Source organism: Oryx dammah, unplaced genomic scaffold, assembly GCF_014754425.2.
Source record: "Oryx dammah isolate SB20612 unplaced genomic scaffold, SCBI_Odam_1.1 HiC_scaffold_1, whole genome shotgun sequence".
NCBI lineage: Eukaryota > Metazoa > Chordata > Mammalia > Artiodactyla > Bovidae > Oryx > Oryx dammah.
Genome location: NW_024070185.1, coordinates 62,190,436 through 62,214,528, shown reverse-complemented (window position 1 = coordinate 62,214,528; position 24,093 = coordinate 62,190,436). Strand labels below are relative to the sequence as shown.

The following is a 24,093-nucleotide window of genomic DNA, read 5'->3' as shown; positions in this document are numbered from 1 at the left end:
GACATGTGAAAAATTCCCTGACAGGGCAAAAGAAACAGTCACCCAAGTCCAGGAAGTGCAGAGTCCGAGGCAGGGTAAGCCAAAAAGGAACACAGCAAGACACATAATAATCAACCTGACAAAAATGAAAGACAAAGAAAAAAAATATTAAAAGCAACAATGGAAAAGCAACAAATAACATACAAAGGAATTACCATAAGGTTATCTGCGGATTTCTCAGCACAAAGGAATTACCATAAGGTTATCTGCGGATTTCTCAGCAGAAATCATGCAGGCCAGTAGGAAGTGGCACAATATATATTTCAAGTGATGAAAGGGAAGAACCTACAACCAAGAATACTCTACACCCAGCAAAGCTCTCATTCAGATTCAACAGAGAAATCAAAAGGTTTACAGACAAGCAAAAGCTAACAGAACTCAGCACCACCAGTCCAGCTCTGCAACAAATGCTAAAGCAACTTCTCTAACAACTTTTCTAGAAACAAGAGAATCACAAATGGAAAAGCCCACCAGTAAAAGCAAACATACAGTAAAGATAGGAAATCATGTGCATACAAATATGGTATCAAAGCCAGCAAGGTTTTGTACTCTCTCATGAGGAGAGTACAAATGCAGAACATTGGAAATGCAGTTGAAATTAAGAGATAACCAACTTAAAACAATCTTATATATATACAGACTGCTATATCAAAATTTCACATTTTGATATAATATCAAAAATTTCATTTTCGGTTAACTGCAAACCAAAAATCTACAACAGATACACACACACTCAAAAGAAAAAGCAATCCAAACACTCCTTGATGGTAAAGGAGTTCCCTTGCAGTCCAGTAGTTAGGACTTGGAGTTTTCACTGTGGGAGCCTGGGTTCAATCTCTGGTTAGGGAACTAAGATCCCGCAAGCCACAAGGGCACAACCAAAAAAATAAAAGAGAGAGAGAGTCATCAGATTACAAGAGAACAAAAGAAAAAGGGAATTAAAAAAAAAAAAAGCTACAAAAACAAATCCAAAGCATTTAACAAAATGGCCACAAGAACAAACGTATCAATAATTACCTTAAATGTAAATATAGTAAATGCTCCAACCAGAAGACAGAGACTGGCTGAATGGATACAGAAGCAAGACTCATATATATGCTGTCTACAGGAAACTCACTTCAGATCTAAGGATACAAAGTGAAGGGATACAGGGATCAGTTTCCGGAAAGACTGATTCCACCATGTCGCTTCTTTCTTGCTCCCGTTTCTCTGGCTGAATTCCCATCTGGATTCAGCCTCCTTTTCTCCCTACACTATCCCTTACTATACTATCCGTTTCTAATCTCTCTCTATATCTGTGATTAAATATGTATTTTTCCAAAGACGCCGACGCCTTCCCCACCTTCGAATTCCCTGGATCCACCGGGGCTGGACCCCGGCAAGTGGCCCCCGGAACAGGCTATTCGAAGGGCACTCCTCTACCTGCCGCCACCGCCGCACGGAACAGCCACGCGCCAGGAGCCGTGCGTGGAGGGGCCAGCCTGGCTGACCAGACCCAGTGCCCTGAACTCGCAGCCGGTAGCCCCGACAGAGTCTGTGCTTGCTTGGCCACAGGCAGGAGAGGCAAGATAAGCGTCGAGATCCCCGCGGGACTGACAGCTGCTGCAGCACGAACTCTGACCAGAAAATGATTCTATTTACTCTATTTCAGCTTGTCTACCCTCTCCTTATGTTTTTCTCTTTGTTAACGATTCTGAAAAACTTAATGTTCATATGAATTTCACAGGTGGACTTAATGTAGTGTCTTGTAAACAATGTATGCTCTCATCTTGTTAAGATTTAATGCGATCAAGACAGTTTGTGGGCTTACTAATTTTAGGGAATTCAGCTTTAATAACAACAACTATTACTGCTACTGTGGCAGCAATTCATTGACTCAAAAAGTGCAAATGCCCAATATGTTGAAAAATCATATTTTAGGTGTTTGGAATAGCTCAGATATTAGTTTAGACTTAGGGAAACTTCACAATCAGATACAAACCTTGGAACACTCTTGACTGGATTTTACTGCCACTGGAGCTGCTAATGACTTTTTCCACACCTTCTCTAAATTTATTTCTGGAAAAAACTTTCTGTCTAATGTCTTCAGTTATGTTGCCCTTGGTGCTTTAACTTTGCTTCTTTTAATCATTCTTCCTTGTATTGTCAGGATTCTTTGGCAGAGCATTCAAAAGCTCTCAACTGAGCTGTACCTCTTTAAATTAAACAAAAAAGGGGGAGATGTTGGGGGCCAGTGTGAGGAATTCTGCCCATGGCAAAGGTCATGAGGAAGGAGGCTTGGCATACGCAAAAGCGTGATCAAGCCTCAGGAAACCCCCTGTTCCCGATCATCTACCCCAAAACCAGAGTCTGTTTTATGCTCTTGCCTACACCTCTGACTTTACGGGGGGCTCTCCCCCATAACCATTTCTCTCGGAGAAGGAGTAAATGTGCAGCTCCAAGGCAATAAAAATTCCTGGGCGTGATAAGAGTGTTTCAGCTTAAGGACTCCTCTAAAGGTTATCTAGCCCGCCTGTATAGGTTCCTCCAGCCACATGTGATTGTTTACAGCCTCCCGATCTGAGAGGCACGAGATGTTTTAGACTTACTAAAGGCAAATTCTTTTGGGGAGTTAGAAATTATTAGTATAGTGAGTTGGTTAGGAATTATATTGGTGAAGGGTTTTTCATTTGTTTGGCTGATGTTTGCTGCTAAATCTCCATGTTCCCTGCCCTTATAATGAATATAACTAACATATAGGAGAAATAAGTATTAACCTTTAAGCATATAGGAGAGATAGGTATTAACCTTTAAGATTAATCCTGTTAACCTTGGGTTAAATAAATTCCTTTCTTGATTGTAACTCACTACACCCTCACCCTATAGGAATGCAACTTTATCTGGAGGGTGGTGCCTGGTTTAAGAAAAAACACCCTTGGAAGAAATGAGGTTTTTGGTTATCAGAAAGAAAGGATCATAGAATGTCAGCAGGTCTCACTCATGGCCAGAAGATGATGTAATATCCCTAAGACCCCCGCGTGACTCTGTATTCATCCCTATGTGTAACAAAAGGTATATAAGCAAACTCCAAAATAAAGAAATTGGATCAGTTTCCGGAAAAAAAAAAGAACAACAAAGTGAAGGGATACAAAAAGGTATGCCATGCAAATGGAAATGAAAATTGGAGTAGCAATACTCATACCAGACAAAACAGACTTTAAATAAAGTCTGCTATATGAAGGACTTCCCTGGTGGTATAGTGGTTAAGAATCCGCCTTCCAATGCAGGGGACGTGGGTTCAATCCCTGGTTGGAGAACTAAGATCCCATTAGCCACAATGAAAGAAGTCCACACACCACCACGAGAGAAGCCCACGTGCGGCAACAATGACCCAATGTAGCCAGGGAAGAAAAACCACAATGAGATACCACCTCACACCAGTCAAAATGGCCATCACTAAAAAGTCTACAAATAATAAATGTTGGAGGGTGTGGAGAAAAGGGAAGCCTCTCACATTGTTGGGAGGAATGTAAACTGGTGTAGTCATTATAGAAAAGAGTCTGGAGATTACTCAAAAAACTAAAAATAAAGTTGCCATATGATACAGCAATCCCATTCCTGGGCATATACCCAGACAAAACCCTAATTCGAAAAGATACATGCACCCTGTGTTCACAGCAGCACTATTTACAATAGCCAAGACACGGAACCAAGACACGGAAGCAACCAAAATGTCCATCAACAAATCAACGGATAAAGAAGACGTGTTACATATATAAGCAATGTAATATGACTCAGAAATAAAAAAGAATGAAACAATTTCATTTGCAGCAACATGAATGGACCTAGAAATTATCATGTTAAGCCAAGTCAGTCAGAAAGACAAATACCATTTGATATCACTTATATGTGGAATCTAAATTACTACACAAATGAACATATCTATGAAACAGAAATTCATAGAGAACAGACTTGTGATTCCCAAGGGAAGGGAGGTGGAGGAGAGAAGGATTTGGAGTTTGAGATTATTAACAGCAGACACAAACTAGTAGTACATATAGGATCGATAAACAAGGTCCTACTGTATAGCACAAGGAAGTATATTCAATATCCTGTGATAAACCAGAATGAAAAAGAATATTAAAAAGAACATATATATGTATAAAACTGAGTCACTCTGCTGTACAGAAGTTAATTCAACACTGTAAATCAAATATATTTCAATAAAATTAAAAAAAAAAAAGAAGAAACCCATGCATTGAACCCCTTCCCTCTCACAACTTCATACTACAATGGCTCACCCAATAGGGGGAAATCCATATAACAATTCTACCTAGACCATTTCTTGAAACTAGAGAAAATGTCTCATGTACATTTATCAAAGCTCAAGCAGTCTGCACTGTATGGGAAGGGAGAGAATCCAGGCCACCCTCTTCCCACTGTTTGTAGAGGTTACTTCGAAGTAAATTCTAACTTAGCACTGGGAAAGCATGGTGGAATGCTACCAGAATTTCTGGATTTGATTTTAGAGCCTCCATTCTGAGTTCAAAGGGCCACCAGATGTGAGGCTGTTATCTTAATGCAGGGCCTATACAGATTTCTGATTTCATGTGATTTCTGCAGAGCAGGCCTAACATGCATGTTCACTCACTAATCACTTCTGACCCCATACATACAGCGTGAAGGGTGGTAGAGTGGGGACTGTTGGTCAAAAGTAGAGGAGCTAAGAAAGTGTAGAGTTCATGGAGCAAAAGCCATCACTTTCCCATGCCCTAGGGAGCAGGGTGGGCATTAGACAAGTTCTCCTACCCCTCTAAGACTAGGGGCACCCAAAGTATTTGTACATACCTTCTCCTCTTCAGCAATAAAGGACTGGCAACACCTTTTATCTGAAAATTTCAGAACCATTAGACTACTCAATGCCTAGAGCTGGTGCTGCTGGAGTGTGGAGAAAGGGGCTGGAAAAGATGGCCCAGCCTGAGGGCAGGAGGAGGGCCAGCGTGGCCAGCAGCATTCCCATAAAGTGGATTAAAACGGGATATAGGTTTCCCATGGGTTGAATGGACACTGAGGAAGGTTGTGGGGGTTTCAGCTATCTTAAGAGAGGCTGAGGAGAGAGGAGAAGGCTGAGCTTCCAGAGTAGGCTTCTGTATCTCCTTCTGTTCTCAGAGTATCTCAGGGTCCCAGGGTAAACACCTTTCATCTTCAAAGAAACTCTTTTCTCAGTAAAATCCTTCCACTTTTCCACATGGCTTTGCAAAAGTGAGATCTTTCTTTCCCCATTCTCTGATGGACCCAAAATATGTCAAAGGTGGAAGATAGGACTTGGCAGGACAGACGGCCCTATTTGCTTGGCCTCTTGGAGATCAAAGTTGCAAGGTGTGTACAAGGGCTGCCTTACCCTCATACCTGCAGTTCTCGTCATGAGGCTTCTGGACAAGCAGCTCTGGAGGACAGGAACCAGACAGTGAGGCCTAGAAACCATGTCATGTCACAGCTGAAGAAAGACGGCGGCAGTGGGGAAGCCCGGCATGACAACTATTACCTCCTATGGGAAGTCATCATCAGCAAAGATGTGTCTTACTCCTCATCTCTACAAATGGACAAAGGAGGACAACCTGCAGCCAGTTCAAAGACAGTTTCGGTTCAGCAGAGAGCCTCATGAGGAAGTGGCCACTCTCCAGAAGTGTTCAAATAGGGAGGCTGGAGAGGGAATCCCTATATCAGGTGAGAAGTTGGAATGCTTAAGCCCTTTGTTTGGAGGTTGCAAACTGATATCATGCATGTCATATGGGGCACACAGATGCACTTGCTCTTATTAGTACACTGTTTGCCTTCAGAGTGTTTTGTTGTTGCTATTGGAAACAGAGCTGAGCAGAGGTACCCCTTTCCACAGGTCTTATGTTCTTTAGCTCACCATGGCCAGCACCGCTCCCCACTCTACCCAATATCACAGCCAAGTGTCCACTGACATTTATTACTCTGCCCGCACTACAGGGTTTTCCCGTTGTACTCAACCCACTTAACCCATGTATATTACTACTTGCCTTTTCTCTCAGGTGAGTGATCAAGTGACTTTAGCTATATTCTATTAACTCTCAACCTTCATTTGAAACAGTAGGATAGAGCTATGTTATCTCAATTCTCCCTCTCTCCCTGTGCTCCCAAAGATTTGCAGGGCATGTGAACAGCACAGAAAAACATCAAATGGCTGTTTGCACTCGGCCCTGGAGCAAGATTCCCAATAACCCAATGGAAAGGAGAAAGGCAGCTCCTGAAATGTGCATGGACTAATGAGTCATGCACTCATTACCATGCACACCACCTCCAGGACAGTGGCCATTTTATGTTTTTCAGTTCAGTTCAGTCGCTCAGTTGTGTCTGACTCTTTGCGACCTTATGGACTGCTGCACACCAGGCCTCCCTATCCATCACCAACTCCCGGAGCCTGCTCAAATTCATGTCCATCAAGTTGGTGATGCCATCCAACCATCTCATCCTCTGTCGTCCCCTTCTCCTCCTGCCTTCAATCTTGCCCAGCATCAGGGTCTTTCCCAATAAGTCAGTTCTTCACATCAAGTGGCCAAAATATTGGAGCTTCAGCTTCAGCATCAGCCCTTCCAATAATATTCAGGACCGATTTCCTTTAGGATTGACTGGTTTGATCTCATGCAGTCCAAAGGACTCTCAAGAGTCTTCTCCAACACCACAGTTCAAAAGCATTTACATTTTTAAAGAAACATTATTCCCCCTTAAAGGAAGACTACCATCTAGTTGACTACCTTTTAAAAGAGTTCAGAGCAACCTGTTAATGACCAGCAATAACTAGAAAAACTATCTTATCTGCTAGACTGGAATAAAAATTAGATATTTTGGACAATGATCTGGATCAAATGAATGTTGAGAGTCCTACTAGCTCAAAAAACCTATGATTCCTAAAACTTATACTAATAATAGTAGCCAACACTTACTACATGCTTTCTATAGGCCAGACTGTGTAAGCACTTTAGGTGGTTTATCTCACATGTAATAACACTACAGAATAGGTATTAAGATTATCCTTAGTTATAACTGAATCACTTTGCTGTATACTTGAAACTAACTCAACATTGTAAATTAACTGTACTTCAAACAACAAAAAAAAAACTTTTTAATTTAGATTATCCTCAGATATACAGAAGAAGAAACTCAGGCACAGAGAGGTTAAGTAACTTGTCCAAAGTCACACATCTAGTGATGATAGGGCCAGAATTTAAATCCAGACAGTCTAACTCCAGAGATGCTAGAGAGGAAATGATGACAGTGCCACCAAGATTTGATAGTTAATTTCCCATAGGGATTTCTTTTTCCTACCCATTAACTGATGTGGCTACATTTCAAGCCCACCAAGAACACAAAACACAAGAGGTTCAGATTTTCTGGTTTACAAATCTGTGAAAATTAAACAAAAAATACTCTCCCACATTATTTGATTCTTTGAAATATAAAACAATTAAAAAGGAAAGTTTCCTTGGAACTGAAGTTCCTTTTCCAGAATCTGGTTTACATTCACAATTCGAAAGGGAATATAAAATAAAACTGTTCAATGTCAGGTCATTTCTTTCAAGAGTCTACAACTAAATGCTGTGCAGTGTGCGCTGGACACATGGAACTGAGTTTCCATAATGTTCAATCATGCAAAATTTGATTGATGTAGTGGACATTTGTTATGTTACAGTGACCCTGTCAGGTAGCTGGGAAGCCTACCTTAACTTCTGAGATCATGTGACATTATGAAGTATACATGCAAAACTAAACATTGTCTCTCTGTCTGCCTACCTCAATATTTCAATAGGAAAACTGTCAGTGAGAATCCTATTTGAAAATGACTTGTGTATTTAAATTAAACTAAAAAATAAATTTAAATAAAATTCCCTTAAAATTATGTATTTGGGAAAACTAGACAGCTACGTGCAAAAAGAACCAAACTGGAATACTTCCTCACACCATGCATAAGAATAAATTCAAAATGGATTAAAGACTTAAAAAAATATAGGCAGTACGCTCTTTGACATCAATCTTGGCAGCATTTTTTTTTTTTTTTTGGACGTCTCCTTAGGCAAGGGAAACAAAACCAAAGCAAACAAATGAGACTACCTCAAACCAAGAAACTTTTGCACAGTCAAGGACACACAAAACAAAAAGGGTGCCAAGTGAATGAAAGAAAATATTTACAAGCAACTTATATGATAAGGGGTTAAGATTCAAAATACACAAATAACTCATACACCTCAATTTTTTTTTTAAAGCAATCTAATTAATAAACGGGCAGCAGAGATCTGAACATTTTTCCAAATAAGACAGACAGATGACCAACAAGCATATGAAAAGATGCCCAATGGGAAATGCAAATTAAAATCACAATGAGCTATTACCTCACCCATAGGAATGGCTATTATCAAAAAGATAAAAAATAGAAAGTGTTGGTAAAGTTGTGCAGAAGAGAGAACCCTCATGCACTGTTGGTGAGAATGTAAACTGGTGCAGCCACTATGGCAAACAGTAAGGAGATTCCTCAAAAAATTAAAAAGAACTACCACACAATCCGGCAAACACTAATCTGAAAAAATACGTGCACCTCTATGTTCACTGCAGCATTCTTTATAATAGCTAAGATATGAAAGCAAGCTAACTGCCCATCAACAGATGAATGGATAAAAAAGATCTGGCAGATATACACAATGGAATATTACATAGCCACAAAAAAGAATGAAATCTTGCCATTAGTGACAACACAGATAAAGCTAGGCCATTATGCTAAGTGAAAAAAAAGTCAGACAGAGAAAAGTAAACACTGTATGATTTCACTTATATACAGAATCTAAAAAAGAAAAGTGGGACTTCCCTGACAATCCAGTGGTTAAGTCTCCTAGCTTCCACTACAGGGGGCACAGGTTTGATCCATGGTTGGGGAACTAAGATCCTTCATACCAGGTGGTGTGGCCAAAAAAATAAACTAAATAAAACAAATTAACAAATATAACAAAACAGAAACAGGGTTTTTGAAACAGATGCAAAGAACAAACAGGTGGTTGCGAGAGAAGAGGGGGTTGAGGGAGGAGAGAAATAGGTGAGGGAGATTAAGAGGTACAAACTTCCAGTTGCAAAATAAATGAGTCACAAGAATGCAATGTACAGTCTGGGGGATATAATCAATAATTTAATCTTTGTATGGGGACAGAGTATAAATAGATTTACTGCAGTGATCATTTTGAAATGTACTGAAATATACACAGTGTCTTAAGTCAATTATACTTCAAAAACAAACAAACTCATAAAGAGAGATTAGATTAATGGTTATCAGAGATAGGGTATGGGGGGGAATGGATGAAGGAAGTCAAAGGTACAAAATTCCAGTTATAAGATAAATAGGTACTAGGGATAAAATGTCCATGATGAAGAGAATTAATACTGCTGTATGTATGTTATATATGAAAGTTAAGAGAGTAAATCCTGAATATTTTTCCATTAAATTTTCTATTTAATTCTGTAACTACATGAGATAATGGATGTTCCTAATCTTATTGTGATAATCACTTCATGATGTATGTAACTCAATTATGCTATACACCTTAAATTTATTCAGTGCTATAAGTCAATTATATCTCAGTAACACTGAAAGAACAAAATCATAAATGTATTTAAAAATAAAAACTGTCAAATAAACACTAATTCTTTGGGCTTATTATCAATTGAAAATATTACTCAAAAATAAATGTTAGACATTATATGATGACGTTTTCCTGACCAGAAAGCCTAAAATTTTTAAATCATATTTTAAATAAGATTGTACTCCTTCTTTAATAAGAGAACTGAAATTGTCCCAAAGTATTAATAAGTAAAAAAACTCAACACTGAAGGCAACTCCAAACTACTTAAGAAAAAATGTTCATTAGTGCATGTAATAAACCCTTATATTTTATACAAAGAAATACATGATTTTGTTAATAGAAAATCCGTTTCTCTACCCTTCACTAAAAAACAGGCTGAAGGAATATGTAAAATATATAAGTTTTAAAGGTGTCAAATTATTAACCTTCCTGTCTAGGATATATTGTGGGGGAAAGGGAACATTATTTAGTACCTCTTTTAAGCCCTTTGGGGCTTCCCTTGTGGCTCAGCTGGTAGAATCCACCTGCAATGCAGGAGACCTGGGTTGGATCCCTGGGTTGGGAAGATCCCCTGGGGAAGGGAAAGTCTACCCACCCCAGTATTCTGGCCTGGAGAATTCCATGGATTGTACAGTCCATGAGGTCACAAAGAGTTGGACACCACTGAGCGACTTTTACTTCACTTTAAGCCCTTTAGCAAAAGAGCCTGTTCAGTTCAGTTGCTCAGTCGTGTCCAACTCTTTGCAACCCTATGGACTGCAGCACGCCAGGCCTCCCTGTCCATCACCAACTCCCGGAGTTTACTCAAATTCATGTCCATTGAGCCAGTGATGCCATCCAGCCATCTCATCCTCTGTCATCCCTTTCTCCTCCTGCCTTCAATCTTTCCCAGCATCAGGGTCTTTTCAAATGAGTCAGGTCTTCGCATCAGGTAGCCAAAGTATTAGAGTTTCAGCTTCAACATCAGTCCTTCCAATGAATATTCAGGACTGATTTCCTTTAGGATGGACTGGTTGGATCTCCTTGCTGTCCAAGGGACTCTCAAGAGGTTTCTCCAACACCACAGTTCAAACGCATCAGCTTTCTTCACTGTCCAACTCTCACATCCATACATGACTACTGGGAAAACCATAGCCTTGACTAGACAGACCTTTGTTGGCAAAGTAATGTCTCTGCTTTTTAATAAGCTGTCTAGGTTGGTCATAACTTTTCTTTCAAGGAGCAAGCGTCTTTTAATTTCATGCCTGCAGTCACCATCTGCCGTGATTTTGGAGCCCAAAAAGATAAAGTCTGTCACTGTTTCCACTGTTTCCCCATCTATTTGCCATGAAGTGATGGGACCAGATGCCATGATCTTAGTTTTCTGAATGTTGAGTTTTAAGCCAACTTTTTCAGAGCCTGGAACGCCTAATATACCCCAGGACAGTACACCACAAGGGCCACAAGGTGTCGCTTTCTGACAACCTCTAGCTTTGCAGCAGACACTATTCTTCAAAAGGGAAGGATGTTACTAAATTTTGAAGGGGAAGAAGAGGAAGGATGTTACTATATTTTGATGCAATACCAGAAATGCATCCACTAGAACACACAGCAATTAATGGATCCAGATTAACAGAAGTTTCTCTCTAATATCCCTAAACCTAAAACTTAAATTTATTTTTACCGTCTTCATCTTCTTTTCCCCTGGAGCAACCCAGAGGATGTTTTTTTGTTTTTTGCAACTTGAGGGATCCAAGTTCCTTGACTGGGGATGGAACTAGTGCCCACTGCAGTGGAAGCACAGAAGCCCAACCACTGGCCCACCATGGAATTCCTACCATGAGCATGTTAACATTACTGCAGATTAGGGATACCAACCCCCAAATTTTCCATACTTTTTAGTCTTCACACTCAATGGGATGCCCTGAGGAGGAATTGTTATCCTTATTTTACTGATAAGGAAACCAAAACCCAGAGAGTTTATAATGGGCCAATGAAAATTCCAGTGACCAGGTTTCCCGACACACACCACTCCAGCTGAGGCCTGTAACCCTGCCTCTCCTCCATCCCTCCACGTGGAAGTGTTTGAGAGTAGGGTTCCACTGTTCAGCTTTTTAGAAATTAATGTAAAATACTTTAAACTGATATGAATTTTCAGCTACTTATGTTTATAAAATAAAGTTTCAGAGGGTTTTCATGGCTGCTCTAATTCATTATGTACTGTGCCTGTGATGGGTTTCCAAGGAAACTCTCTGTTGTTCAGGAAATGTATTAGTTTGCTAGGGTTGCCCTAAAGAAACACTGGGCTTTAAACAACAGAAATTAATTTTCTTGCAATTGTGGAGGCTAGAAATCCACCATCAAGGTGTCGACAGGGCCGGTTTCTTTTGAGGCCACTCTTCTTGGTTGGTAGATGGCTGTCTTCCCCAGATCTTAGCATGCGTGCATGTGTGGGTATGTATGTGTGTCAATCTCTTCTTATAAAGACATGAGTCAAACTGGAGTAGCGCCCACCTTACTGACTTCATTTTACCTTAATTATCTCTTTAAAGGCCCTATCTCCAAATACTGTCACATTCTGAGATACTGGGGTTGGAACTTCAACATATGAATTTAAGGGTGACAATTCAACCTGTAACAGGATGAAAAAGTTGAGAAACGTGCAATACCCCTTCCAACTCTTTACCCACAAGAATGGCAGTGCTCTAGTGTATGTCCCAAGATCACACGAGTAATAATCATTGGCACTAGAATTCAAATACTGGAAGTCCATATGACACCAGTGACTAAGCATTCAACCTGAATATTGATAAGCACAGCTTTTATTGTCTTTAACTTCCTCCACCAAATAGTTCATAATGGCAGCTACTTTCCTTTTTACCCAATAGCTATTTAGAAAATTTGTTTTTACTTCCAAGAGATTAGATTGTTTCGTTAACTTTGTTATTATTTTCAGATTTTCATGACAAGGTATTTACTGGCACGAAATCTTTCTGGATAACAAAAATGTCTTTTTGACATGGAGCATAATATAAAAAAACTAAGTAATCCCAATTGATTCAACCTTATCATTGCATTCTGATCTCTGTATCTTTGTTTTTTTGTGGCTATTTTCCAGCAAATCTCACAAAGGCTAAAAAGTGGTATGCTAAAATCTCCAATGGTAATTGTAGTATTTCCAAGTTTTAAATGGTGTGAATTCTAATATATAATCTACCATCCTGTCTGTGGTTTACTGCCTTTTGCCTCGAGGTCTTTACTGAGTTTTAATTATACTTAACATTTACTGTGTCCCACCCTCTGTGCTTGTAGTTTCACACAAATTACTTTAAAACCAAAGTAACTCTAGCAATATTGATCATGTGGATCCAGATTTATGGAAATTGGACTTTATACAGTATTGAAGAAAAATACAGATTCATGTTGATGTATGGCAAAACCAATACAGTACTGTAATTAACCTCCAATGAAAATAAATAAATTTATATTAAAAATAAATAAATAAGCAGGGTGACAATAAAAAAAGAAAATACGGTAATCCAAATCCTGAAAGATAACTCTATGAAAGTGCTGCACTCAATATGCCAACAAATTTGGAAAACTCAGCAATGGCCACAGGACTGGAAAAGGTCAGTTTTCATTCCAGTCCCAAAGAAAGTCAATGCCAAAGAATGCTCAAACTACCGCACAGTTGCACTCATCTCACATGCTAGTAAAGTAACACTCAAAATTCTCCAAACCAGGCTTCAGCAATACATGAACCGTGAACTTCAAGATGTTCAAACTGCCTTTTAGAAAAGGCAGAGGAACCAGAGATCAAATTGCAAACATCCACTGGATCATGGAAGAAGCAAGAGAGTTCCAGAAAAACATCTATTTCTGCTTTATTGACTATGCCAAAGCCTTTGACTGTGTGGATCACAATAAACTGTGGAAAATTCTGAAAGAGATGGAAATACCAGACCACCTGACCTGCCTCTTGAGAAACCTGTATGCAGGTCAGGAAGCAAGTTAGAACTGGACATGGGAACAACAAACTGGTTCCAAATAGGAAAAGGAGTATGTCAGGGCTGTATATTGTCACCCTGTTTATTTACCTTATACGCAGAGTACATCATGAGAAATGCTGGGCTGGAGGAAGCGCAAGCTGGAATCCAGATTGCCGGGAGAAATATCAATAACCTCAGATATGCAGATGACACCGCCCTATGGCAGAAAGTGAACTTAAGAGCCTCTTGATGAAAGTGAAAGAGGAGAGTGAAAAAGTAGGCTTAAAGCTCAACTTTCAGAAAACTAGGACCATGGCATTTGGTCCCATCACTTCATGGCAAACAGATGGGGAAACAGTGGAAACAGTGTCACCCTTTATTTTTCTGGGCTCCAAAATCACTGCAGATGGTGACTACAGCTATGAAATTAAAAGACACTTACTCCTTGGAAGGAAAGTTATGACCAACCTAGAGAGCATATTCAAAAGCACAGACATTACTTTGCCAACAAAGGTCTGTCTAGTCAAGGCTATGGTTTTTCCAGTGGTCACATATGGATATCAGAGTTGGACTATAAAGAAAACAGAGTGCCGAAGAATTGATGCTTTTGAACTGTGGTGTTGGAGAAGACTCTTGAGAATCCCTTGGACTGCAAGGAGATCCAACCAGTCCATCCTAAAGGAGATCAGTCCTGAGTGTTCATTGGAAGAATTGATGTTGAAGCTGAAACTCCAATACTTTGGCCACCTGATGCAAAAAGTTGACTCATTTGAAAAGACCCTGATGCTGGAAAAGATTGAGGGCAGGAGGAGAAAGGGACAACAGAGGATGAGATGGCTGGATGGCATCACTGGCTCAATGGACATGAGTTTGGGTGAACTCCAGGAGTTGGTGATGGACAGGGAGGCCTGGCATGCTGTGGTTCACGGGGTCACAAAGAGTCGGACACAACTGAGTGACTAAACTGAACTGAATCAGAAAAGAAGGGAAATCTGTTCCTAACCTGGCAGTGCTAGTCCCTGTAGGCAGTGGCACAAGCCATGTAAGGGTCCCTGGAGGAATAACCTCTGGAGCAACCTCTACCAATATTGGTAATGGGACCTAAGCCTGATACCCAACTGGAAGGAATTACTAACTATACCAGGAACCAACTCATAGAAAGGTACACCTGAACTAAATTTGGATTTTATTGCTTTCATTCCCCCCTTTGGCTGGAACAACAGTATAATTAACATATCACTGATTTTGTAACTGAAAATTCAGTCCTCCTTCCCAATGCAAACTGAAGATAATGAGAAGGTTCTGAGGATAAAGGAAAACGAAATTTATTGATTTGACAGCAAATGAGGACAGTAGCAGACTAACTTCCTGAAAATTACCGTCCTGCCTTCGAGGGAGAAACCAAGAGTATTTAAGGAAAGTCTTGAGACTGGGGTTAAAAGGAACAAGCAAAACTAGCAAGAAGGCCCGCCAGCATTAATCAGTAACAAAGAATGCAAACTTAGTTCCCAGCAATGCAAGGGGAAGACAGGAAAAAGTTTTAGAAATCATCTATCAAAACAGTTTTAACCTTGTGGCCCTTTTACAGTTCGGAGGATGTTACTTCTTCATTAGCTTATTAAGAGACATTATCCCGTATACTAGTGACTTGGGAAGTACTGTTATTATTATTTCTGCAGTGAGCCTCTATTTAAAAAAATTACTGTACTGGCAAAGACAATCTCAGTCTCTGAGCATAATTTACCCGGAAAAATGAGAATTTTAAGGACTGCAAAGAAAGAGAAGCTAAAGGGAGAGGAGCTAAGAAAGGGCTAGGGCACCGTGATGGCTCGAAAGAGGTGGACAGAAATGGGCTCTACAGCCGAAGTGGAGGGATGCGCCTAACGCAGGAAGGAAGGGGAAAAACTTAAGGTCAAGTGGTAGAATGAGACATGAAGTTGAGCGAGTTAGTCAGGACCTAGGTACACATTCGTCTGTGTACACAACTTGCTGAGTCCAACCCTCGTCAGGCACCGGGTTCTGTCAGGGCAGCAGCCGGAACGCAAGCAGCCAGAAAAGGAGGCTGGGACGGAGCGGGGCGAGGCCGCCGCGGTCAGGGGTGAGTCACGAATAAACAGCCGCGGGTAATGAGCCTAGGAGCCCCACACACCAAGAGCAGTGCCGGATGTGGCGACACTGAGCAGGGCGTCCCTTTCAGCCAATGGCCGCGCGGTCCGCCGTCCGACGGTGACCAGAGCGGTACCTGGGGAGAAAAGGCGGGAGGCCCATGAGGCGCGAGAAAGGACCACCCCGCCACGTCATTACGCGAGTTACCAGAGCAGTGTACCGGAGGACCCGCGTCTCTTTCAGTTTCCCTTCCGCGGGTTAACTAATTCAGAGACACCACGCCTTCAACCTGTGGACAGCCTCACGCCGGAAGCTGCCCCCAGTAAAGATGGCGGACAGGCAACGAGGAAAAGCCTAAAGTAGGCGGGAAAGGAGGAGCCGGCAGAGGGCGTGCCGGGGCGTGTCGTGAAGGCCGAGGCCCGAATGGGCGTGGCCATCCGTCCCTACTGGGCTTTCGATCTATGAGGCTCACAAGCTGCAGCCAACCGAGTCCCTCCGTCGTCTCCTGGAGGCGGGTCACCACTGGCCCCGCCCCTGTCGGATCACTCCCTCTTGGAAGGTTATCACCTGAGTTTTCAGGATTTGACTTGGGTTGGGCCACTAACCTCCAGTCCCTCTGCGATGGAGGGCGCGCAGGAGAACCCCGTGGAGTCTGGTTCCTCCGTCCAGTGGTCCGAAGAGCCTACTGGCTTGGCCAAGGTCCCCGAGGTGTCGCTTTCGGAGGAGTCGGAGGACTGCACCCGGCCCCTGGAGGCGGCCCCCCCAAAACTCTGTGGATATTTAAGTAAGTTTGGTGGCAAGGGGCCCATCCGGGGCTGGAAGTCCCGCTGGTTCTTCTTCGACGAGAGGAAATGTCACCTGTATTATTCGCGGACCGCGCAGGATGCGAATCCGTTGGACAGCATCGACCTCTCCAGTGCGGTGTTTGACTGCAAGGCGGACGCCGAGGAGGGGACTTTCGAAATCAAGACTCCCAACCGGATAATTACCTTGAAGGTAAATGGAGCACTTTTTTCCCTTTTTGGCCGGGATGGGATCCCAGGGCACCGCCGAGCACAGGTGGGTGGTCACAATAAACTCATCATAATCACCGACCCCGATCACCTCAGTGAACCCTGGGTGCCCAGGGTTTTGTGCTTTTCAAAGCACATTCACACCCATTTCCTCATTAGGTTCCTGCAGTAAAGGCCGGGATGATGGACCTATATTACGGATCAAAAAACTGAGTCATAAAGGGGTAAAGGGGCTGGTTTGAGTCACACCACCAAAAAGTAGTGTAGCCCACACTTGGAATCTCATAGCTTTCCTACCTCTCACTGCCCTATCAAAACTTTTAGGATACAGTCCATTGGGTTCCAAAACAGTCAGACAAGACTTAACCAGCTTAACAACAAAAAACTAGTCAGTTACCATAACTTTCTTACTTAGGGCTGAAGTACAGTCAAGATATGAGCTTTGCAATCCTCTTTCAAGGCCTGGATTCTGAATTACTTTTCTTGATGTTGTAGCTAAGGGACAACTGAGAAAACACTGGCAGAGATTGGGAGATAAATACTTAGGTTTCACTGATCAACCTACATTGTTCATTGAAGCATATCCAAACCTGTTTTCTCATCAGTAAGTTCTGTTTTATTATCATATTTAACTGGAAAAGCCTGAAGCATTGCAAAGGCCATGTGCTTTGAAATCAGACAGGCTTGGATTCAAATTCTGCATCAGCTACTTACTTACTGTGTGGCTCTGGGCAAGTTAACCCCTTAGTACCTAGATAGTTTGTGAGACTAAAACAAGGTATGTAAGCACCTGGCACATCACAGGCCCCTACAAGTTGCTGAATTAATCTCAGCCTAGACTACCGCTGGCATCTAGTGGCAGCGCAATACGTATTTGTTGACTGAACACACACTGACAGAACCAAGGTCAGAAAGTTCTTCTCAAGTGAAAGTGCCTAGAACTTAACTAGAAAGAAAGATTGGTGTGGGCCCACCCCCACTTCCAGCCAATGGAGAATCTATTCAGCCCCCTGGATATAGCTCACAGCTTTTAGTTGCACTTTAATGACTAGGCCAGTCTTGTGACCCGGCTGCAGTGGCGGGTGGGGGAGAGTCCATCAGGAGAAAATGATGGCCGAGCTGGGGCATCGAGGAAGGAGACTTATGCAGGTGGCTATGGATATGAGAGAGGAGTCAAGGATGGCTTTTGTAACTGGCTGACTGCCTGGTTGGGCCAGTCACTGACGGGAGGGAACCCCAGATGAGGAAACAACAGGACATGCAGTCATATGTCCCCTTGGTAGATTCTTAAGTTTCAAGAGGGGAGGGGCTGTGTGGGCTCACCAGTGTCTCCGTTGCCTGCCACAGTCCCTGACACATACCGTAGATGCTCAATATACACATATCCAGAGAATTAATAAAATGGGATGTTTGGGTGGGAGTGGGAGTTTGTGAGCACAAGGTCATGGTGAAGCCCTGAGAGAAGCTGAGGTCTCTCAGGGAAAGCACTCATATATAGAAAGAAAATGGTAGGCAGCGTTTTATCTGATTTGATCCCTCCATGGCAGGCTGAGGGCCCCTTTCATGGAGCTCCCAGCCTTCTGCACACCTCACCAGTGGCCCTCTTGAGAAGAGGGCTTTCCCTGGTTGCTTGCTCGTATTCTCACATGGCTTTGCCTGTGGTCATCTCTGTGAGGCTCACCTTCTAATCCTAGCGAGCTGCCCAGCTTCTGCAGCCCATCTGATCCCAGGCCTTCTCTCTGTAAGTCACAATCTCCTGGCCATAAATTATAACAGGTTTCTGGCTTAAAAGTGGGAGACCCGGGTTCTGGGACCAGCTCTACCACCACCTGCCTGGGCCACCTCACAGCCTTAGTTTCTCCAAGTTTCTCCATCTATAGAAGGGGCCAAGCACTCCTGCCCTGCTTCCCCAGTGGAGGATCAGCAACATAATGGATGTGAGAGTAGGTGGGTGGACTGTCCAGTACCGGGGGACTGATGACCAGCGTCAGGCAGACCGTGTGTGGGCTGCCTGGAGGCGCCACTGTATTGTTGTTGAGTGCATATGACTTTCCAAGTCCCAGTCGCATCATCCTCAGAAAGGAGGGATTCTCCTCATTCCACAAAGTTGACTAGGACACTGAGATGTCACACGAGAAGGTAGTGATGCTACCCAGGCCCCAGCCAAGTCAGAATTTCAAAGCTCTCTCCCTCTCTCTCAATGCCTCCAAACTCTTTTAACCAGTGAGTTTACATTTTGAGCTCCTGCTGCATGTCAGGAACTCTGCTGGACGCTTTCCTTCCCTCATTTCACCCTCATAACCACCTTATGGACCGAGTGTTATCATCACCATAGTACAGATGGTTAAGATATCTCTGAGTGGAAGATCAGAACCTGGTTATCTTCTATGACCAAGGAGCATGTGGTGTTTCAAAGATGGGCACCTATCCACAGAGGCAGTGTTTTGTTTTGTTTTGTTTTTTGTTTTCTCAGGAAGGAGAGAGTTGCCAAACTTACCATGACCTTCTCACATCCCTCACCCAGTCCCACCGTGTGGGCACAGGGCCTTGCCAACTAACCCTTGTGCTTCTCAGGCTGCCACCAAGCAAGTGATGCTATACTGGCTGCAACAGCTGCAGATGAAGCGCTGGGAGTTCCACAGCAGCCTGCCTGCACCTCCTGCTGCCCCCGACGCTGCCCTGGCTGGGAATGGGCCTGCCCTGCGCCTTGAGCTAGGTATCCAACAGCCTTGCCTTCTACTCACACACCCAGGGCTTTTGGTGACCAAGCCTCTACCCACCTGTTGGGAGTGAATGGGAGGAGTCCTCTGCTAAAGAAGCAGAGAGCCAGGGATGTGACTCAGGATCAACTAGGGCAACAGTATAGCATCCATGGCAAGAACACAGGCTCTGAGGCCATGCTGGCTGGCTTTAGATCCTCATCCTGTGCAATCTTAGGCAAGTTGCTTAGCCTTTCTGAGCTTTGATTTCCTTCCCTGTAAAATGAGGTTAATAAACTATACCTACTTCTTAGGGTTATTATAAGGATTAAATGAATCTACGCAGCTTAAGTGGTTGGAATGATGTCAGAGCATTGTCAGAGTTCAGTAGACGTCAGCTAATATTATGATGATGGCAATTATGCAAAGATCTCAAGAAATTTCACAACCTGTGAGGAAGGTTAATGAGAAAATGCAGTTATTGTTGTTGCTTCTGACATAAATGCTTTTGTGCTGTGAGTCAAGTAGATCTGTGATCTTATCCCATGTTTCTGTAGGGCAGAACCTTCACCCCCAGGTGACCGATAAGAACCCAAATCCTAAAACATCTCAGCATGGAGGAGTCCTGGAGCTCATACCCTGCCACACCCATATTGCAGCCAGGACTGTGACTGGCAGGTTTTAGAACTGAGACAGAAAACCACCCACAAGGCTGTAGCGCGTCTAACATGCTTCACCATCAGTTGACAGGGACCCCCGTGGGTGAGGGCGGGACCTGTGGCCAGCCGCCTCCTAGACCCTGGTACTCAGATGCATTACAGACCGAGCTCATCTGCCTTTATCCTTCTCCTCACTTTTCCTTCCCCCAGCAAATGGCCTGCATTTACCATTTGCCCCTTCATTTACTTCATTTACAGTTGCCCCTTCCTGAATCTCAGATAGCCAGTCCAGTCCGTCGCCCAGGCCGGCAATGTCTGCTTTCTGGCCTGCACGTCAGATCCAGGCCCTCACTGCTATTGCCTTGGGTCAGGCCTCCACTCTTAGCTAGGCAACCACAGCAGCCTCCTCTCCGGTGTCCGCATGTCCCAGCCTGCCGCCGCAGACCCGACCTCTTCACTGCAGCCCAAACGAACTTTCTCAAATGAGAGCCTGAGCCCCACCCCCTTCCATGGCTGCCCTCCATGTCCCAGGCCCAGCTTTTTAGCACCAGATTCAGGCCTTGTCCTTCCTGGTCTCACCTCTGCCTGTGCGCCCAGTGCCCACCTTGTGCTGTGCACTTCAGCAGCACCAGAGGCGTCCCTGCCTGCTTTTGTCCACCTGACACATTCCTGCTTACATTCTCTGGCCACTCTCCACTGTCACCTCCTTGCTAACTTCCTCTTGGCAACGTTCCAGGATTTTGCCAGCTGGAGGATTCTGTGAGCCCTCAACGCTTTTTGCAGACAGTTAACATTATGTTCTAATCACAGTGTGCTTGTCAGTCTCTGCCCCCTACCCTCCAAAGGTGGGTTCCATGTCTCTGTCACATGTATCCTCAGTACCTGATGCCCTGCCAGGCACATTGGGTATCTACTGAATGAATGTGTCAGTGAATACATTGAATTTTATCATTAAGTGAGAAAAGGAATATATAGCCCTTAGCATGATGCCAGGTACATAGTGAATGCTCAGTGCTTGAGAACTGTCCTAATAATGCAGTTACTGAATGTGTCTGTACACCCTGTCATGGTAAATGCTTCTTTTTAATGGTTTATGAGAATCATTCATCATTTCCCCAGAGAACCTTCTGTGTGTTTTATGCTTCTAAGCACTTTCTTTGGGGAAGGGCGTGTTTGCTTTTGCTTCTGCACTTCTCACCCTCCACTCCCATCTCCGGGAGACCCAATAGCCCTGACTACGCCAGAACCTGTGGCTGAATGACACAGTTGCCAGATCAACCTCAGACTAGAAGTACCAAGGAAGCCTTCCGTTGACAGGATTCCCAAGTGTCCAAAGAACCAGATTATCAGAAGAATGCCTTTGGTCCAGCACACTCAGTGGGCCTCTTCTGGGCCTGCCCCTGCAGTGGCTGTGGGGGAGGGGAGTGGTTGCCTTATGACCAGGCGCCAGTCTCCTGCGGAGGACCGGAGGGTTGGGGGGTGGGGTGAGGGTAAGATGCAGGAAGCCAGAATGTAGGCTTCTTCTCTGAAGCCTTTCTCATCCCACAGCAGTCTCCACCCTCCTGGACACAGGGGCCCTGAGGAACCTTCCCCAGAAAGACATTTCCGGAGTCTTGAGCAAGTTGGCAGACCCCAGATCAGCCGTCTAGAGCAGACTGCCCCACCTCTCCAGCCTCCACCCTTCCTGGGAGGAAGCGGGGGCATGCTCCTAGGGGAGCAAAAACCAACAGACTCGCATCTGACTTTGAGTCACGGACACCTCATCTTCTATAAAAGTGTCTAATCATGTCCTTGAGCAATCTGCAAGGCATGTTCTCTGCAACCTTTAAGTGTTTACACCTTTATTTTATAGTTGCCCTAAACACTGGTCTCTATAAGATCCATGGAGGATCAAGGGGGAGTCAGCAGATCTATAATAATAATAATAACACTTGGCCAAAGTAGGACACAGTTTAAAAAGGACTTTTACGTATATCATCATAGAAATATCTATACCACTTACTGACTCTGTTCTCACACTTTACGTGCCTCAAGTTCCCTAATCCTCACAGAGATCTTCGGTGGGTAGTTATTCCCATTTTGCAGAAGAGGAAACTGAGGCTCGAAGGGGTCAAGAGACTTGTCCAAGGTCACACAGCAAGAAAATGTCAGCACTGAAATTTGAACCCTAGTCTTCAGACTCACACACACCCCCCGACACCCCTCAGGCTGTGGGGGCAACTGGTCATGTGTTCAGGGCCCTTTAGGGAAGCAGCGACCTTCTGGCTAGGCAATTTGATTGTGCTGATTTCCTCAGACTGGTGATGTGGTAGCCCCTACAGTTCAGGCAAAAGGCGAATTACAAATAAATGCTACTGAAAGCTTTTTGTGTGGGCACCTCCCTGAGGGCATGTATACCTCCTTCTCTAGGCCAGAGAGGGGCCCAGAGACCCCAGACCAGAGCCTTGGGTTATATCAGTTCTATTTTCTATGGGGGCATCTGTCTGGAACTGAACCCGTAAAACAGTCCATGCCAAGCCCTCAGCCCTTCAGAGGTGTGTCTGTGTTTTATATGTTTTTGCACCCATGCCCTCTGTGTAGATGTAGTGCAAAAATAAATTTCCTCTACCCCTGCAATCTTTTAGTCTCTCAGTGAGAGGGCTCCAAACGAAGAGTGTCTGCTATCCTGTCATCCTCAGGGGCTGCCTGATCAGGGGCATGCCACCCCTCCAGTGGCCTTAGTTCTCTCCCACTTTTTGTAACACTCAAAACTGATCTCGAAATATTTTGCCTTCCTCTGTCTTATACTTCAAATAATGCTTCCTTAGCCTTGAAACCTTCCTTACTATTAAACATTTTGGAGGAAGCAGAACATATTGGAAACATGGAAAACTAGAAGAAAAAGTAACCATAAGCCTATCACCCGGAGACAGCCAGTGTTAATGTTATGTCATGGACTCCTGCCTGCCTTTTATTTAAATATATCTCTGATCATATAGATTTTTGGCACTCAGTATTGTGTCCCTAAAATTTCCCTGTGTTATAAAATCTCGTTATTAACATCTGCTTTTGATGACTATATAGTTTCTGTTTATAAAAAGAATCCATGTTTACTGTAGAAAATTTGGTGAGGTAGGGGGAGAAGTAAACTATAATGAGCATAACCTGCCCACTTCTAACCCCATCATGCAGTTCTGACCTCTGTTAAGATTGCAGAGTGTACTTCTTTGAGATTTTTTCTGGACAGTTGAGATCATACTAGAATCCCAATTTTTTCCACTTTATATCCCGTGGATGTTCCCCATATTCCTAAGCATTCTTCATTAGCATTGTTCTCAATGGTTGAGTGATAGTCCATTGCCTAAAGGCATCATGATGTGTTTAACCTCTCCCCAGATTCTTAATGTTATTTCCACTGTGAGGCCAAACAGTGCCAGGATGAGTCTCCTGGCTCATAAAGCTTTGTCTGCATTTCCGACAACTTCTTTGGGATGGATTCTCAGATAGAAATATCTGCAGTTCTGCAAATTTTTAAGGGGGTTTCCAGGAAGGTTGTCCCAGCAAAACCTTTGGCGAAAAGCCTGCCTCTGGCTGCTGTTAACCTGAAGGGAAGCCTTGCTCTGCAGCTCATAGACTCTCACTTGCTCCCAGTCATAACACTGCCCAGCTTGTCTTCCTAAGTGCAGTGACTGAGAGTATGGATGATTTCCCTTTTCTTTTTTCCCCAGAGCAAGAGGAGGAGGAGCAGGAGGCGTTCCTGTGTCCCGTGAAAACGCCCACTGAGCTTGTGGGCATGGGAGCTGCCTGGCAGCCAGTCCATGCCAAGCCCTCGGCCCTTCAGAATATTTCCCTCAAGCACCTGGGAACTGAAATACAGTAAGTGCCATGCAGCTGAGGGGCCTGCCAAGCTGCAGGCATCCCCTCCTTCAGAGCTTACAGCAATCTGGTATGACTCCCCTGCGGGGAGGTGGACCTGGGTTGGGGGCTAGGCTCTTTATTTT

The 24,093-nt window shown here is 43.6% G+C and overlaps 1 protein-coding gene and 1 long non-coding RNA gene across 3 annotated transcripts in view; one reads left to right on the top strand and one right to left on the bottom strand.

Annotated features, from left to right (window-relative positions):
* LOC120862714 overlaps positions 1-16,064 on the bottom strand; it is a 30,620-nt gene extending 14,556 nt beyond the window's left edge. The window contains exon 1 of the long non-coding RNA XR_005720833.1: positions 15,950-16,064. This is a non-coding gene — a long non-coding RNA (uncharacterized LOC120862714). The remainder of the gene's footprint in view (positions 1-15,949) is intronic.
* Positions 16,065-16,300: 236 nt separating this feature from the next.
* TBC1D2 (TBC1 domain family member 2) overlaps positions 16,301-24,093 on the top strand; it is a 43,211-nt gene continuing 35,418 nt past the window's right edge. The window contains exons 1-3 of one of the 2 annotated variants that reach the window (XM_040238766.1): positions 16,301-16,738; positions 19,330-19,471; positions 23,821-23,968. In XM_040238766.1, the coding sequence (XP_040094700.1) occupies positions 16,364-16,738; positions 19,330-19,471; positions 23,821-23,968 (665 nt within the window). In that variant the 5' untranslated portion in view covers positions 16,301-16,363. The remainder of the gene's footprint in view (positions 16,739-19,329; positions 19,472-23,820; positions 23,969-24,093) is intronic. The other variant, XM_040238775.1, reaches the window with a different exon arrangement.